Source organism: Anser brachyrhynchus (genome assembly GCF_964034855.1).
Source record: "Anser brachyrhynchus genome assembly, chromosome: 3".
Lineage (NCBI taxonomy): Eukaryota > Metazoa > Chordata > Aves > Anseriformes > Anatidae > Anser > Anser brachyrhynchus.
The window spans coordinates 92,740,128-92,756,207 of NC_137696.1; the positions used below are offsets into that span (position 1 = coordinate 92,740,128).

General features: G+C 42.0%; 1 protein-coding gene across 8 annotated transcripts in view; it reads right to left on the bottom strand.

The window, feature by feature from the left end:
* MYO6 (myosin VI) overlaps positions 1-16,080 on the bottom strand; it is a 106,420-nt gene that overhangs the window by 74,362 nt on the left and 15,978 nt on the right. For 5 of the 8 annotated variants that reach the window (XM_080583754.1, XM_080583751.1, XM_080583755.1 and 2 more), the window contains exon 2: positions 2,543-2,681. In XM_080583754.1, the coding sequence (XP_080439880.1) occupies positions 2,543-2,659 (117 nt within the window). In that variant the 5' untranslated portion in view covers positions 2,660-2,681. Of the gene's footprint in view, positions 1-2,542; positions 2,682-8,414; positions 8,513-15,256; positions 15,828-16,080 lie in introns of those variants that run through there. The other 3 variants (XM_080583752.1, XM_080583749.1, XM_080583748.1) reach the window with 2 other exon arrangements.

A 16,080-nucleotide genomic window follows, 5' to 3' on the forward strand; every position in this document is an offset into this window, starting at 1 on the left:
CAAGGCTCATTAGCAAACCACTCTCCAGTTTCCCCATTTTCTTCATAGTTGTGGCATTTCAGCCTTGCAAGCCCATGCTTTTGGGAGCAACTCTGTCACATAACACATCCCCTGTTCTGGTAACAACCTCTCAGCGCTTGCATTACTCCTTCCTATACAACGCAGTCTCGGTGACTCAGATCCCCACCTCTCTTCAGACATCCAGCTTTGGCACAGACATGTAAATGCTCTTGTTAACTCTGGATGGGCTGTGGTACCCAAAAATGCTATTGCTGCTTTGTAAGTAAATCGGTATGCTGGCCAACTACCTTCGCCCAGTCTGGACTGGGTAACTTGGTTTCACAACACGAAGAAATCTTTGACCATGCTTGCCTTCTTCCTTCCTCTTGCTGCTGCTTGCTGCCATCCTTAAAATTTTCCATGTCTTCACTGTTAAGGTGGATCCATTCTCTGACCTAGTTTGCTGTGCCACATCAGCTTGCCAGCACAGCTGAGAGGGTGCCGCGCTGCCACGCCACAGCTAGCTACGGGCAGGGAAGGGAGGGAAGACTTTGCGACAGCGTGAAACTGCTGCCTTGCAGCATTTACTGCAGTTATTAACAACTTATTTTAATTAACCATTAAGTGGTATAAAAGGCAACAATCAAGAAATACACATACACACATTTCCTTTTCAGTCTGTGATCTCCGGTAAGGTACCAGCCTCTACAGGGAGTACATATGACATGCTAATGACCCAGATTAAAAAATAATAATAAGTTACACTGCCCGGGTATGTTTACAAGATCGAATTACTCATCGCCTCCCTGTAATTATCGTGGGCAACTCTGGAGCTGCTAGATCACTCCTTCTTACTGAAGAGCACTTTTGAACTGTCATTTGGAGTAAACAAAGTTGATAATAATGGGTATAAATGCTGAGCGCTTCAAATTAATGGTCTAAATGCACAAAAAGTCAAGAAGCAATGAGAAACATTTCACTACAAAAGGAAATCAATGACACCTTGAAAAGACTGAGAAGGTAATCAGCAAAATGTTTTACTCCATTCTATTAATATAAGGAAGTTTGATAGTTAGAAATAGAGGACCATAATCTCTGGTGGATTTAAACACCTAACTGTGAAGTGTTCAGTCCCTTACAGAAATGAGCTGTAAGCCCTTAACTGATTTGCTTAATTCAAGACAGCCATAAACAGAGTGACAAACTTTCTAGATGACACAGATTGTTCACTCAAACACCAACCAAAAATATCAGTATTTTAGGGTAATTTTTTTTGGTTTTATTAAAAAAAAAAAAAAAAGGAGGTTAGAGGAAGGCACATATATTAGAAATAAATAGTGATTCAAGAATCTCCTTATCATCTGTTTCTGTTTCTAATATATGAACTTTTGCTCTTATCACATCAGAACCACTTGGGGATATAAACAGAAATAGCACTGGGGGTCAACATCAGTTAAGTCAGTAAAAGATCATGGGTTTAGAATTTTTAATATATTTTTGTCTGAATAATTTTGTTCTTTCACAGACTGAAGAATGCATACTATTACTAAACCAAAAGACCTTATCTCACAGACGCAGATATCAGATCTTTTCATTTCTAACGAAAGAAAAATCAACTTCCTCTACAAGACTTAAAAAAAAAAGTCTATAAACATTCCTCCCAAAGGAAGAACTGCTGCATAACCTTTTGATCTGTGACAAAGCATTCTCTATTATTGTAGACATGAAGAAAAAAAAGTTTTACTAAAATAAATTTGCCTTTCCATATCTGAAGTTACAAAAGTACAAAATTGTTAGAACCAGCATATCACATATTCACAAAGACCAAATTACAACTTTTAAAATGGTGTATAATCTTATTCCAGCAAGTAAAACCCAAGATGCTGACCATCTGAATTAGGATAATTAATAGTTACAAGGCACTTCCTGTAAAAACTGACATTTAATTAAGATGTGCTAAATCCAAAAGATGTCATGATAAACGAAGCAGTTTGAACACACTAATTATGACTTCACTTTAAAAGCTGCCTTTATTTTGCCTTTAACTTGCTGTAGCAATTCCATGGGACCTTTGTTTGACATTCTTGTTTCAAAGTACTTGAAGTAAGAGGATTCACCACTCAATCAGTAGTCTAACAGAAATGTGTCTAATCTAAGATAGAGCCTAGGACACTACTATAGGAGTCTCTGTGCATCTAAGGCAGAAGAGAGAAGCTAATCTCAACAACAGACCCTCAACAGTTTCAAATTTAGAAAAATAAAGTATACAGTATTGAAACAAATGGCTATGGAGATTCAGTTGTCTTCTCTTTCATGAGCACGTACCCACATGCAGATAATTGACAGAAAGCATGTGCTTCTTATCAGCGGGATATTTCATTTGCAAGGCAAGTTAAAGCTAAACAAAGTTCCTTCGCCAAACAACAGAGCAGAATTTTTTTCCCCCACTCATTCAGCCTGCATGTAATCGTGGATATCTGCAAAAATTTGGCCTACAGGTAAAATATTTTTGTAAGGTTTTTCTCACTTGTCAGACACTTACCTTGCCTTTCTGATTCAGAGGCTCAATAGTTAAGTTGTCAGTACCAATGTCCGCAATCATGCCCATCTGAAACCCATCAGTTGGGTGTGGAGCCCAAACGGGCTTCCCGTCCTCCATTGTGGGATCTATCCAGTATTTCCTGTAACAAAAGATATATATATAAAATTTAAGAAAAACATTTTGTATATAAATGTAGTAAGCTATCAGGATTTACTACACAGACTTTAGCTTATTATGTTTACTTCTGTTATTCAGGGTGGAAGTAGCCAGAGCACAGACAGGAGCCAGCCTGTCAGGACAAATTCTTCCAGCCTTCTTCCATCCTGTGACACTTCACTTACAGAGGACTCCTCCCTTGGACCGGGGTATGAAGAAGATTCAAGGACAGATAATTTCTGGGTGGTCCACAGACTACTCTCTACAGCTCTTAGGTCCCCCTTTTGGTTTACAAGTTGGGGAAATTGGGCAATCTCATGATCAAAACAGAAGTACAAGACAGACTCAAAGCTAAGTCTGTGTACAAGCAGTCTTAGTGCTTACATGCACCCATATGGACACATACATACTCATGGGACTAACAAATGCCTGTACCTGATTCAGTGTGCAAACACCGAAATTTCTGTAATGGGCATATGTCCAGGCAGGTGAGCAGCAATGTAGTCTCCTGTTATTTGAGACAAGTGAATGTGCACTCACTTTTCACATCGCTGGGCACGTGGCTTTTAAATAACACTTACTACATATTCCCAATAGATAAATATATTGATTTATCACATTATTAGCTTTTGAGACACTGGCCTCCAATAAAGCAACATTAAAACCCTGCCTCTTGACCTTTTTTTCTGTTAAAATATGACATGAAATTAGTTTTAGATTAAATGGAATCTATGCCACACAAGTGAAACAGATGCGAAGGCCAAGTCATTCAAACCTTAGGCTCCTCAAGCTATGCAGCTAAGTAAGTTCCCAATTAAAAAGAGTATTTGATTGTGTGCAAAGCTCATTGAACCAACCAGGAAAGCTGCCAGGACTGGCACATTGTGAATGGCTAACAGTGCCATTTTAAATATGCTGAATTCGTCCTTTTTTTTGAAACCTGCTTTAGAGTCCTTACCCTAATGGGAATAGGGAGTCCAAGCAGCTTGAAAGGCTCACTTTTGGCCATTTCTCATTCCCCTCCACAACTGATTCACGTACCTGTGACATGTTTTAGTGATCCCTAAATTTGTAAAAAGTTCCTCACATCACTAAGGTGTAACTTGCCCCTCCCAGCACAAATCAAATGAGCCTGCCAAGCAGGAATGAAAACACCAGCAGCAAAGCAGCAAAACCCTTAGATGGGAAACATTCCCCATTTTCCTATTCCTTGCATCTGAAGGAGAAAGGAGCTGCACAATTTCTCACAACCAGTGAAGAGGTTGCAGATCCCTTTGTCACAAACAGTAGCAAGGAAAGGAAAACATCGTCCCACCAGGAAGTACAGCTGCAAGCAGAAAAGGACACTCTCGTCTCACAGAGGATTTGTCAGAACATGCTTCCCATGACCGGCTTTTTGCTGCCTCCAAGGAATTCAGAAAGGTCTGAAGAGAAAGCAAAGCCATGCTGCGATCGCCTGGGGAATGCTGCTGGTCTCAACACCAGTTAAGTTGTCAAAGCACACAGCGATCTGCTATTAACTTCAGTCTTAAATGGCAGAGTATTTAAAGTAATTCTAGAGCAAAGACCTCGGAGTGCAAAGTCAAACTTTCTTTAAATGAAGAGACTTTGAAAAAAATTGTTACTGAGTTCTTCATTCAGCACTGATCTGTTCAAATGTACTCAATTACTCAGTTAACTTTCCCTCCCCACATGCAGTTCAGGATGTATGAAGGTAAAGATTTAAACATATGTTTCTAGTGTATTCTATTCATGCAATTCATGCTAGTTAAAAAGCAATTATTTAATACAGGAAACTTTGCATTTTACTTTTTTGGAGCACATTAACTTCTTTTAGCTGCCCACAGAAAGTTGCTGTGCTACCCCTCAAGCATCCCATTCGCTTCTATTGCCTCCCACAACCGCTGCAAGCCCCAATCATCCTTAGCACGTGCTGCTAGCAGCACAGGACACATCCTGTAAAATAACATCTGCAGTCACTGGCAGCTGGCTCTTGGCTATTCTTCTTCACTTTCGGATACTGTAAATCAGGCCCCAGATACACCACAGCTCTGGGGTTACCTTTTTCCAGCGGGGCCTGGCCTCTGAGTACCAGTGCCACGATGGGTGTAGCTGCTAAACGTCAGAGTTTATTTCTGAATACAGCCAGGCCTTCATTTCTTCACAAGCCTATCATTTTCTTTTAAGAAATGCCTATCATTTTCTTTTAAAATGCTACTTCAAATTGGAACCTGAGAAATATGCCGCACAGCCACTAAAAACAAGGCAGCATGGCCAGCTCTCTGGACACAACCGGGCTGCACAAGGAAAAAACCCGGACATCGCTGCCAACATTTCTGCTGCGATGTGAATCCAATCCCTCCAGCTGGTATCTGGAGGCTTCTCCTTTGTTCGCTGGCATGGGCTTTTGCATTCTTGCATGTTCTTAAGCCTACTTCATGCTTTATTAACAAGTAATGATAGGGGAATGTCGTGAGCTTAAAAAGTCCTCTTGAAAGACAGAGCAACAAGTGAATTCCACCACAGCCAGCAAAATTTAAGAAAAATACTTGAGGCTTTGCGAGCATGTCAGAACCCAATGGCTGAATGCATCTAAATGAAAATGTAGTAGTTATTCATGACATAATTACTTTTAAGAAATACAATCTTCTGCCTGCAAAGCAGCCCAAAACCAGTGGCTGTAACATTCCCTTTTCAGCACCACTCCATGTCTCTATTAGTTAGGGCTCTGACAGGCTTCTGGCAGCACATTGTAATTGGAAGCTGAAACCTATCAGGCCATACCTGATCTACTATCTGCCTTCCCATCTGATGTAGATGCCCCTGCCCTTGAGACTGCTGCATGAAGTCTGTTCCTGAACCAGCTCTTGCATAGCCAGTTTGCAGCTCAGCAGTTTGAGATGAGCATAAACAAAACAGTACGAGTTTAACTCCCTGGGACAAGTCCTTTAGAAAAAGGCAACAGCACTTTATTGAAAATGAAAGAATGTCTTAGTGATTGAAACATATGTATCACAGAATACAAACTGGGAAAACTACAGATTTGAATGGAAATGAATGACAAATCCTATTTTGCCCATAAAGTATACACATTTGCTCACTACAGACCATTCGTTATTAGTGTCTTTTTCCGTGTGCTTCTATCTAAATCCAACTTACATTCAACAAATTTCACTACGCTGTTGACAGAGGACACTGTTCCTGAATACCAGAAAGGAAAACTATTCATATCCAGGCAACACATCTGAGAGCAGCACCACCAAATACGACAAGTCTCAAACTCACCTGAAATATGCTTCCAAACAAAGGAGGCCAAGATTAGCAATCTTCCACATCTGAATTTATACATATGTATTGAACACACATTGAAGATTAAGGCAGGTGATTATAAATTGCTAGCTCGTTTTGGACTTAACAACTAAGGCTTCTTCCAACATGAAGCAGAAAACTCACAGAGGTTTCACCAACAGCCAGGAGTCAGCCTGGTCTGAAGCTGGTAACCCCAAGAGCCATTCCTTCAAACATCAGATTTTGTATTTCCACAAGTGGCCAAGCAGTAACATCACTTCTGATAACCCCAGCCTTCCAGAAATCATGCTGAACACTTTGGAAATGCAGACTCATTTTTTCCAGTCCTCTGACAGGTGCTTGCAGCTTCCCACAAGCAAGTGCCTTCACCTGCTCTGTTATACAAAAGGGGCTACATTTTATACACACACACACAATTTAAAAAAATGGAAAAAAAAAAGCCTTGCTTTTCATCCGATTACTTGTAACTGCAGAAAAGAGGACTAAACTCCAAAGACAAGACAGCTGCAAGCCATAGGAAAAAGCCTTAATTATTAGTAATCATATTCAACTTGTTCAACATTAGTAGCCAGCAGTTCAAAAAACTTGCAACGCAAAATTATCCTGCCCTCACCAGACTACAAAAACCAACACCCTCAGTCTTCCCTAACTTCTTCCACACTATTATTCCCTCCTTTAGAGAATATTTAATATTATTTCTCAAAATTAATAAATAAAATCTACATAATACATTGAGTATGACTAAGGATTCTTCAGTTGAAAGTTGGTATGTTATCATCCCACTATTTTACTTAAGTATTATTGATTTTAAAAGAAGGCAACACAACTACATTTTGGTTTTGTGGAGTACTCAAAAGGAAATCAGAGGCTATCATCAGGTGAATGAACTCCAGAAAGGCAAAGTGCAGTAATGTATTTACCAAACTTGTCACCAGAAGTAGGCATTTGCATGATGTGATCCTGTTTACTATCCTATGAACAGTTTATCATACCAGGACACTCTACTAATTGCTGAATTAACTAATTAAGGCAGGTGAAAAATAAAACTTCATTAAACAACAGACAGTAGTATATCATCAGGTTGGCTAATAAAGAAAATAAACTGGTAGCAAATTATCACTGTAAAAGCAAAATTACTACGTTATTGTATATTTTGTATATTGTGTGTTTCAGAGTTGCTCAGAATTCTGCAAGTTACACAAGGCTCACGAGAAAGGTCCTACCCAGGATTTGCCTTATGGACCAACAAAGAAAGGACCACCAAGGACAGAACAAAGGGAGGAAAAATGCTGCCAATCAAGCTCTTTTTTGGACACCAGCTCATTGTTTAAGTGAAACTTCAACAAATCAAAACTTATGCAGGATTCAGCACTCTACTGCCAACAGCATAACTCAAAGGAACAATAGATATAGTACAGAGATTTTCTTTTAGCTACATGCAATACAATCATAACAGCATCGTTTAGCTGAGTATTAAACCTATTCGCTCTTTATTTATTTACTTTTTAAACTTACTGTAAAATTTTTCTGCACTAAACCACTTAGCTTAGCTATTCCAAACTACATTTTTCTTTTATTCCTACTTATGCAGCAAGGTAACTGTATCAAGCAAAGACTTCTGCCAATCCAGAAAAGAAGAAAACGGACAAGAATACAGCATGATATGAAGCCATCTTCTAAAGAAAAATTTGCCTTGAAGCTGTTAATGGTGGTGGGTTAACTGCTAATAGGTTTCATAGATGTATGCAAATAAAACAAAGAACAATAGTTCACACACCTCAGAATTACTGGATAAAAACTTGCAAAGCTACATGCTCTGACTTACAGAGACATTCTGAAAAAAAAGCAGCTAAAGAAATTGTTCTAAAAGCATGCTCCTTTTCTTATATATTTACGTATCACCAGGTTTTGAATATTGGTTCAGTTTCAATTAGAAACTGATTTTTGTAGTTCTTCCATAACAATCACTCTTTTATATTTGTACTCACGTTGTATTTAGCATTCACATAATACCTACTCTGCTGTTATCTTCACAACTCAAAACATTTGTTTGAAAAGACAAGCCAATCCCTCATTCCTAAAGCAGAAGAGAAATCTACTTTTACTTTCTCCACAGTAAACGTGACAGTTCACAATTACACACACACATGCACGAAAAGCCCTGGATCTCAGTAAAGAAAGCACACAATGCTTTGTATCATTTCTCAGAGAGTTTACCCTTGAACATTCATGCTCTCTTTCCACTTTCTTATGAGAAATGTTCATAAAGAAGTTCTGAAATCGGAAGGTACAATAGCAAGCGATCCCAGAAATATATCCTGGAAGAACAAATGTTACGGAGCAGAAGAGGCAGTGTGTTAGACAGGCCTGGTGCAAGACCTGTGCAGCCGACCCTAAGCCATCTCACCTTCCCGTGTCTTAATGCCTGCTCTGGTCAGGTCGGCCCAGCTGCGCTCCTCGCTTTGCTCCCTGGCCGTGCCTCTTCCCTTCCTGCCCACCTCGAGGAACGCAGCTCTGAGAAGCACAAGAGGGTCTGAGTACGAACCAGCGCCTTGAAAAAACACACACCCACGTCGTCCGCAAACACTGAAAGTGCTGCTGCATCAAGACAAGGTCTTAGGAAGCAGATTTGCTAATTTAAATAATGGTAAGAAATTTCCTTCACGGGAACAGAAGTTGTTTCGTACTTATCACCTCTGAAAACAGGCCATTACTTGCATTGTGCTGCACACAAGAAACCCATTTTCAAACAAATATGCTCAAAGCTTTTTCAATTGTGTCCCATTTAATCAATTCCCATTTTTGTATGTGTGCACCTTCCACAGAACAAAAATGTAACCCATTACAATAGGATGAGACCACTGAAAGAGCCTGTATCACAGTGAGCATACCTAACATAATCCATACTTTAACAGATTTCCGAAAGGCTGAGCGTCGTTCAGCTGCAGTACTAAGTGCCAAGAGCCTCAGTACTGCAGAACAAACAAAACCAAATCCTGTACAACACAAGGAAATCTGCCACTGGAAGTCACAACAAACGTTATGGTACCTGGCATACCGATCCTGGCTCACACTAAACCCTGGGGTAATCCAGACAACGTTTGCACTTGACAGTGTACTTCCATGAGAAAGGACCAAGGGAGGTCCTTTTCCACTTCCAAGGGAAGGGGAAAAAACAGATAAATAAATTTCTGAAGTTTTGTTTGGTGAGCCCAGAAAAATCTAAGGGTCACTCTAGCATCAAGAATTCCCAATCTAACAGCCACCCCTTGCTTTTACAGAGCCCACCCACAGGAGAGACCTCCTGTCGGGCAGGCAGGACGGCCCTGGGGGGACGGCTTCACTGCAGGCGCTGCCCCGTGAGGGCTTTGGCTTTTTGGAAACGCGCTCCTCGCCAGCCAACATCAGCACCAGAGATCTCTGTGGGACCAATCTGCAAGACCCAGAGTGAATTCTGTGCGACTCTGAGCTTGTCAGACTCTGACTTTGTGGTATTTTGACTGTGATATGGAGAAGTTAAATTTGATTCGTGTTAAGATAATGTTTGCGGATTTCCTTTGTGATTCTTGCGCTTCTGCCAGCTTTCTAAAGCAACCCTTCTGTCAAGTACATTGCTCCTATTTCAGTTTTTACTAACAACATATAGACAGGTTTCTGTCCCACTTATTGTTAATTAAAATAACCCGCGTGGAACTGCCTGACGGACCAACAAAGAAGTACCCGGAGTGGATCTGCACCAGCGTTGTCAACCGGCAGCAAGTAACAGCAACACGCCGGAAGAGGAGAAGCAGCAAAACCCCCAACACAACGTCAAATTCCAGCAAAACAACAAAGGCAGTCAAAAATAAAGCTGAAGTTTAAATTAAAGGAAAAGCTCCTCGGTTATGGTCTGGACACCACTTCAGAAGCAGAAGTGAACAGCCAGAGCACCAGAAGCGAGCCACGGCGGCCAAGGGAGCCTGAAAGGGGCCAATCGGCCCAGCCGCGAGGGTCAATGCGGGTTAAACAGGGAGGAAGAGCATGGAGAGGGCAGTGGGGGGACACAGAGAAGTCCAAGACAGAGCTCAACAAGTGGATGAAGAGCTCAAAGCAAGATGAATGGCAGCACAAGCCACCCAAAGACAAAGTGTATGGAGCACGAGGGCAGGCAGAGGCGCACTTGCCGGTGGATCAAGCCGGAGCGGTGCATGGGGTTATCACAAGTGGGACCCACGGAGCTCGCCATCCCCACAGGCGGGACACCCACCGGTGGGACCATTCCCCAACCGGCAGCCAAGGGCATGGGACTTCGACCGCTCCAGACAACACCGGAGCAGGGTGTTTGTTCACACCCTCCTCCAACAGCGCTCCCAAGTGCGAGCACATGAAAGGGCAGATGTTTTCTGAAGATGGCGGCCGTCTCCATCAGCTGTCGAGGCTTAAATTCTCTCCTGGCTCTGCCACTTCCCAACCTTCCCCACCCATCCACCTGCTTCATCGCGTGCTCTCCGATGGTCAGCGGGAGCTCCCCGCCCCCCACCCCGCACCCCATGCAGCCAAGCTGTTGCTCGTCTTCAGGTGACCTCCTACGAGACGTGATTTGTTTATGCTCCTCTGAGAGCACTTCAACCTCCCCTTGAGCTCTGCATAGGAGATGAAACAAAAGTTACCGATCTCAAGTCTGCCAAACCAGACCTCGGCTCCAGCGCAGGAATAAGAAAATCCGATTATGCTTACGAAATCACACTGAGGTAAGAAAATCCTTCCTTTGATTACCAAATGCTTCAACGAAATGCTGCTATGCAACTACCAGAAGCACTAGTTAGGTATGTAAACGTCCGGTCATTAGCTACCACAGCCTGAACTGCAGAAGCTGCACGTTACGGTAGGTAACTGGGACCCCAGAGTTTCATCCCCTTGATAAAATACTTTTAAGTGCTTTTGAATTCTTGGTAATTCGCCAGTTCATACAAAAAATAAAAAATAAATAATAATAATAAAAAAACTCTCCCGGATTTAATTACTTTCTTACAAAAATACATTTGAAGAAGAAAACCTGCACCCAACTAGTGACAATATCACACGTTTTATCCTGTCAGATGAGTCACCCTCAATCCTTGAAGTCCAGGCAACCCTTCGATGTCAACAAAGTCAAGTGCCCAATTGTAACCTTAACCCCATTAATAACACAGCCCGTGGGGTGAGCGGTCACACACTGCAGCAAGACGCAGCTGGGACTGCTTCCCTTGCTTCCCTCGACCCATTCGTCTCGTCGCGTTTTGAACTTTAGCTGTGTTGCCCTCTCTCCGCAGTGCAGAATGGCAAATAAGTCCCTACACAGATAAGCAAGAAGGCAACCTGCAGGGAGTTTTATTGGTTTGATAAATACGTATGCACATGTATGTAAATAACAGGACTAAAACAGAGACTTATTTGCATTATAATTTGTTTTAAAGTCCAGCAATAGGAAAACATTGCCAAACACTACCAAAAAAAACAGAGTCAAAATGGAGTAGCGTAGAAGTCTTAATGCTTTCACAGGCAGTATTAACTCCTAAAAACACTCACAGGGACAGCTTTAACCTCCTTTTCCATTTTTCCATATCAGCTTGTACATCCTACAGAAAGCCTGGCTGTATTTTATAGGTGATAGGCAGGAACAACTATCTTCTGCAGATCACAGTGAACTCAGGAGAAAACCCCCTTCAGAAACAGTTAAGTGAAAAAAAAAAAAAAAAAAGATTCTTGTTCAATTCTACTCAATCTCTCGACCTTGACAGAAAAATCTACTGCCAAGCTCAACAATGTCATTGATAAAATAGTTCTGGGGGATGAGACTGAAAGCTTTCTCTTGACATAAAAGAGCATGAGAACAATTTAATGGTCTTACCAACAGCAAAGCTACACGGAGAAAGCGAAACAGAACAGAACATTTTGTCAGTAAACCTATCAGTTTTCTTAGGAATATTATTAGTATCAGATCCCTTCTTGTGAGGCATGAGCATACAAACAGTAATTTCAGTGCAAGACAATAATGGCACAATTATTTACTCTACCTCAATCTCAAAAAAAGATGTGCAACGTATGTTTTAAGGATAAAACCCATCTGAAATAACCTTTAATTACCTGTTGTACTATCTAGAAGAGTTCATATTTTCAGAGAAGCCACAGTGCTGCAAAGACTGTGGGCATCCGAATAGCAACAAATCAGACAAAATCTCCTACTGGTACCAGCAGGATCTTGGCAGCAGGGAGAACTGCAGACCATAACAATTTCCACGTTAGCCACATCCTGACCACAGCTGAATTCTCTTGTTTGCTCCTTTCCCTTCTTTTGCACACACCACAGCTCTCTGACTTCTGGTAGGACGCTAATTTTCTGCAGGGGCTGAGAAAGTCCTGGGCTCCCCCAGACTTTGGTAAAGCGCCACACAGATTACAGTCCCGCAGCTGATTTTGGCTCCAGGTTTGCCACAGGGTGAGACAAACATACTCCTACTGGCCAGACTGCTCTTCTTACCGCCGGCTCGGTGTCTCTGGGGCTCCGATGCAGCTCCACAGCTCTGTACTGTTACAGGCCACGAGTCACAAGAAACCCAGATCCAGGACGTTGTGCTCACTTCTTGTTCACAGAGCGGTTGGACGGCGTAAGTTAGAAGACCGAGGTCAAAGTCCAGGTGTATTTTACTAACTGATTTTAAAACCTCAAATACATCATCAGAGCTCCAGTCCCCGCCCCTGCCACATATAAAATGTTATTTATTAATTTAACAGGAACGCTGCAAGAAATTGCATCTCTGCGCCAAAGATTCTGCTCAAGTCAACAGTGATCAAAAATTACCAACCAGTTTTATCACAAAAACCACGATTCATTGTCCATTTGTGTCACAAAATCTATAGAAGAGACCGGGCTTTGAAAACACTCATCTTTCAGAAGCAATCTGCAGTAGCTTTAAGGCTTCCCAAAGCACGGCCCGTGGCTGTAGGCAATGCAAGTGCTGCCTCTTGATGTCCAAGAGAGTCATCCTTAAGGCCAGGAGTTGTACTAAAGCAAGCAAAGGCACACGTGATCTCAGGAAATCTAATATTAAAGTAAACTGAAAATATTACATGCAGAATCATGGCTCCCAGGACCAACCCTCAAGTGTAATTACAAATTCTGTGCACAAGCTTCTGCAGAGGACAAACCACTATGGCCACACGCTGAGATCGGCCTATTTATTTTGGCAAGAAGGCCAAAAGTGGAGTGAAAGAAAGCCTTTAGTCAGACTGTAAATTTGGCCACAAAACATGCTTCAGGTGCTTTCAAATTCAAAATTTCCTGAGCAATTATAGCTGGAAAAAAATCTAGGAGAATAATCACTGTAATGCTGCCAGTGCTACTTCTATATTTGACTTTGCAGATCCAAGATTAGAGCATTTATCTATGACACCTGAGCCGACATTTCAGGCTATGAAACATATTTTATGCAAAGAGCACACACCTCCAGAGCTTGGGAAACTCCCTAGGAAATGAGACACCAGGTCACCAAGCCCTGCTCCAACGCAATCTTCATTGAGATTAAGTGGGGCAGCGTTGATCCAGACGTCTAAAACATCCACCCTGTGATAATCTGATGGTTTGAGACTTTTAAGGGGGTAGTAAATCTAAATACAGAATGAAATCAGGCCTCTGCTAAATAAAAAGTATTCCTCACGACCACCTTCCCTTTTCTTCCTTCAACTATTTGAGTAGTTATGGTCTTCATTTCACTTTCCTTTCTTTAACAAATAGCCAGGAATTTAACCCTGAGGTGGGGGTAGGATGATATGACATTAATTTTCATCTCAGGAACAAAATGAAAAATCAAAACAGGGGTATTATTCTTAACTCTGAGTGACATCTTTCTTCCATTTTGCTGCTTTATAGCCCTTGCACTATTTTGAATTAAATGACACACATTTCACAGCAGTACAAATTAAAGACTTATGCTTTCAAGCTCAAGATCTATAGAAGCCCTATATTGTCAATGTTATATATACACACACACATATAGAAAATATATATTATCATTACAGATATGCATTTTTTAAGAAAATGTAAATATTTGTATATCTACTGTCTCAATAAAAGGACATATTTCAAGAATGCAGGGCATATTATTTAGAGAATTCTTTCAAATCATTATTTGTCCTGACATAAATCCAAAAGATAAGTTTAAATTCATTGCATACCTCTGTGCTAGCAAATAGCGCAGTACAACAGGAGCAGATCTGTACAGTGAAAGCAGAGCTGAGGGTATAGGATCTACACTGCACGAATTTTGAGGGGTTTACTAACTCTGCTCAGCTTTACTAGCTCCCCGTCTCGTCCCCTGGAGTGAACACAAATTCAGAGCTGGGGAATATCATGTGCTTTTCTAAGGAGCATTTTCTGCTTTAGTTTCATCCAAGGGGAATCCCGTTTGTGTGCCTGGAGCCGGAGTGCAGTGGGTGCTGGCAAGCAGGAGGCTGACCTCAAGAGCAAGCTCCTGAGATGAACTAGAACACGAATGCAGACACACCTCTGATCAGCCTTCATCCAGGTGCTAATGGTTCCTGGCACAGGAAAAGACAGAAAGCGCAGATGGTTGCTCTGCCATAGTGACGGGCTGGGTTGGGGCTTTTTTTCCCCTTCATTTATCTGCATTTTATCTTCAACTTTATCATAATTTGAATCTAAGCTTTATTTCTGAATACAGTGCATTAGTGAACAAACAACATACGGCTACCAGTCACACAGCAATACTTCAACACCACGAAAGGCTTCAAATAGTGGAAAGATGGCTTTTCTGAGCTTATTTTTTAGTTTTTAAATAAATGTAAGCCAAGTCCTTCTTCCTTGCTCCCTCCCCGAGGATGCACTATTCCTACTACAACACAAATATTTTACTTTAGAGCTCCGAAGTTCAGGACTTGAAATGCACACTTCTGCTACAAGCCAGAGCTCAAGCACCAGCCAAAATGCATTTCCCCCCTTCAGACCATGTGTAACTGTCAGGATCTTGTTCTCTAAACACAAAGCATGATTAAAATAATCTTCAGTTCTCTCTCCACTGCCTCAAGACGATCCAGCAGCTCTCATCCTGCTGGGTCTTAGGCTGCGAGCAGCCACCTGTCAGCTCTCACAAGCCTGTCCCGTGGGCATCGTGCCCCCCTGACCACCACGGTGGTGGGACAGTGCCCTGCAGCCTAGAAAGTACCGCTGTCAAGGGACTCTGACAGCAGGCCTCGAAGCAAAACATCGCCTACCTGTAGCTCAGCTGGTAACTTACAGCTCAGCTCGCTCCCCCGGGGATGAAGCCTGGCGGCGGCGGCAGCAGGAATGCAGGGCAGTCCTGTTCCTTCATGTTCGGACATAATGCTGCTCAGCTTCTCCAAACAAAGGCTTGAGCTTATTCAGCCTGTGCAGAGCTTTAATCTCCGTGTTTTGTCTAAAACTGGGGTACAGATTCCTCTCTCCTGAGGAGATTATCTTCCCTCTGCTTGTCGGACAGGCAAGATTTGCAATGGGGCTGTGAGAGCAAAAGCACAGCTAGCATTGCAGCTGTGCGCATAGAAGCAGGTATCAGGATTTCCACTCGTGTTCTTCAACCACATTATAGAAAGTAAATTTTTATTTCACTCACGGGCAAAGTATAATAAAATGTAAATCCAAATTGTTTTTGAAATGCATTGGAAGACATGACTATTAAAAATTATTAAAAATTACCCTCAAGGAGAGCACATAAGGCTCACATTTGAAAATTTAAAATTCTCATTTCCAAGATCAGTGAGTTGTTGTCAGTCCTCTCCACAAACTACAGATACCTACACACAGAAGAAAAGAAAAAACCAAACCACCCCTGGGAGGATTCAGACTCCTTACTCACTACGTAATGCTTGCTCACCATCAACGAGGAAAATGCCAAGACTTACCCAGGACATTTTGTGACTTGGGAAAGAGCTTCAAAGAACCGGTGAGGTAATTCGAAAGCTCATCGCCCCAGGGACAAACTCACTTCAGTCCCCTTCTCTCCACCTACCCAGCATCAGCCCCAGAGTCTGCTGGAGCTCCTGCGACCTCACCCACAGTG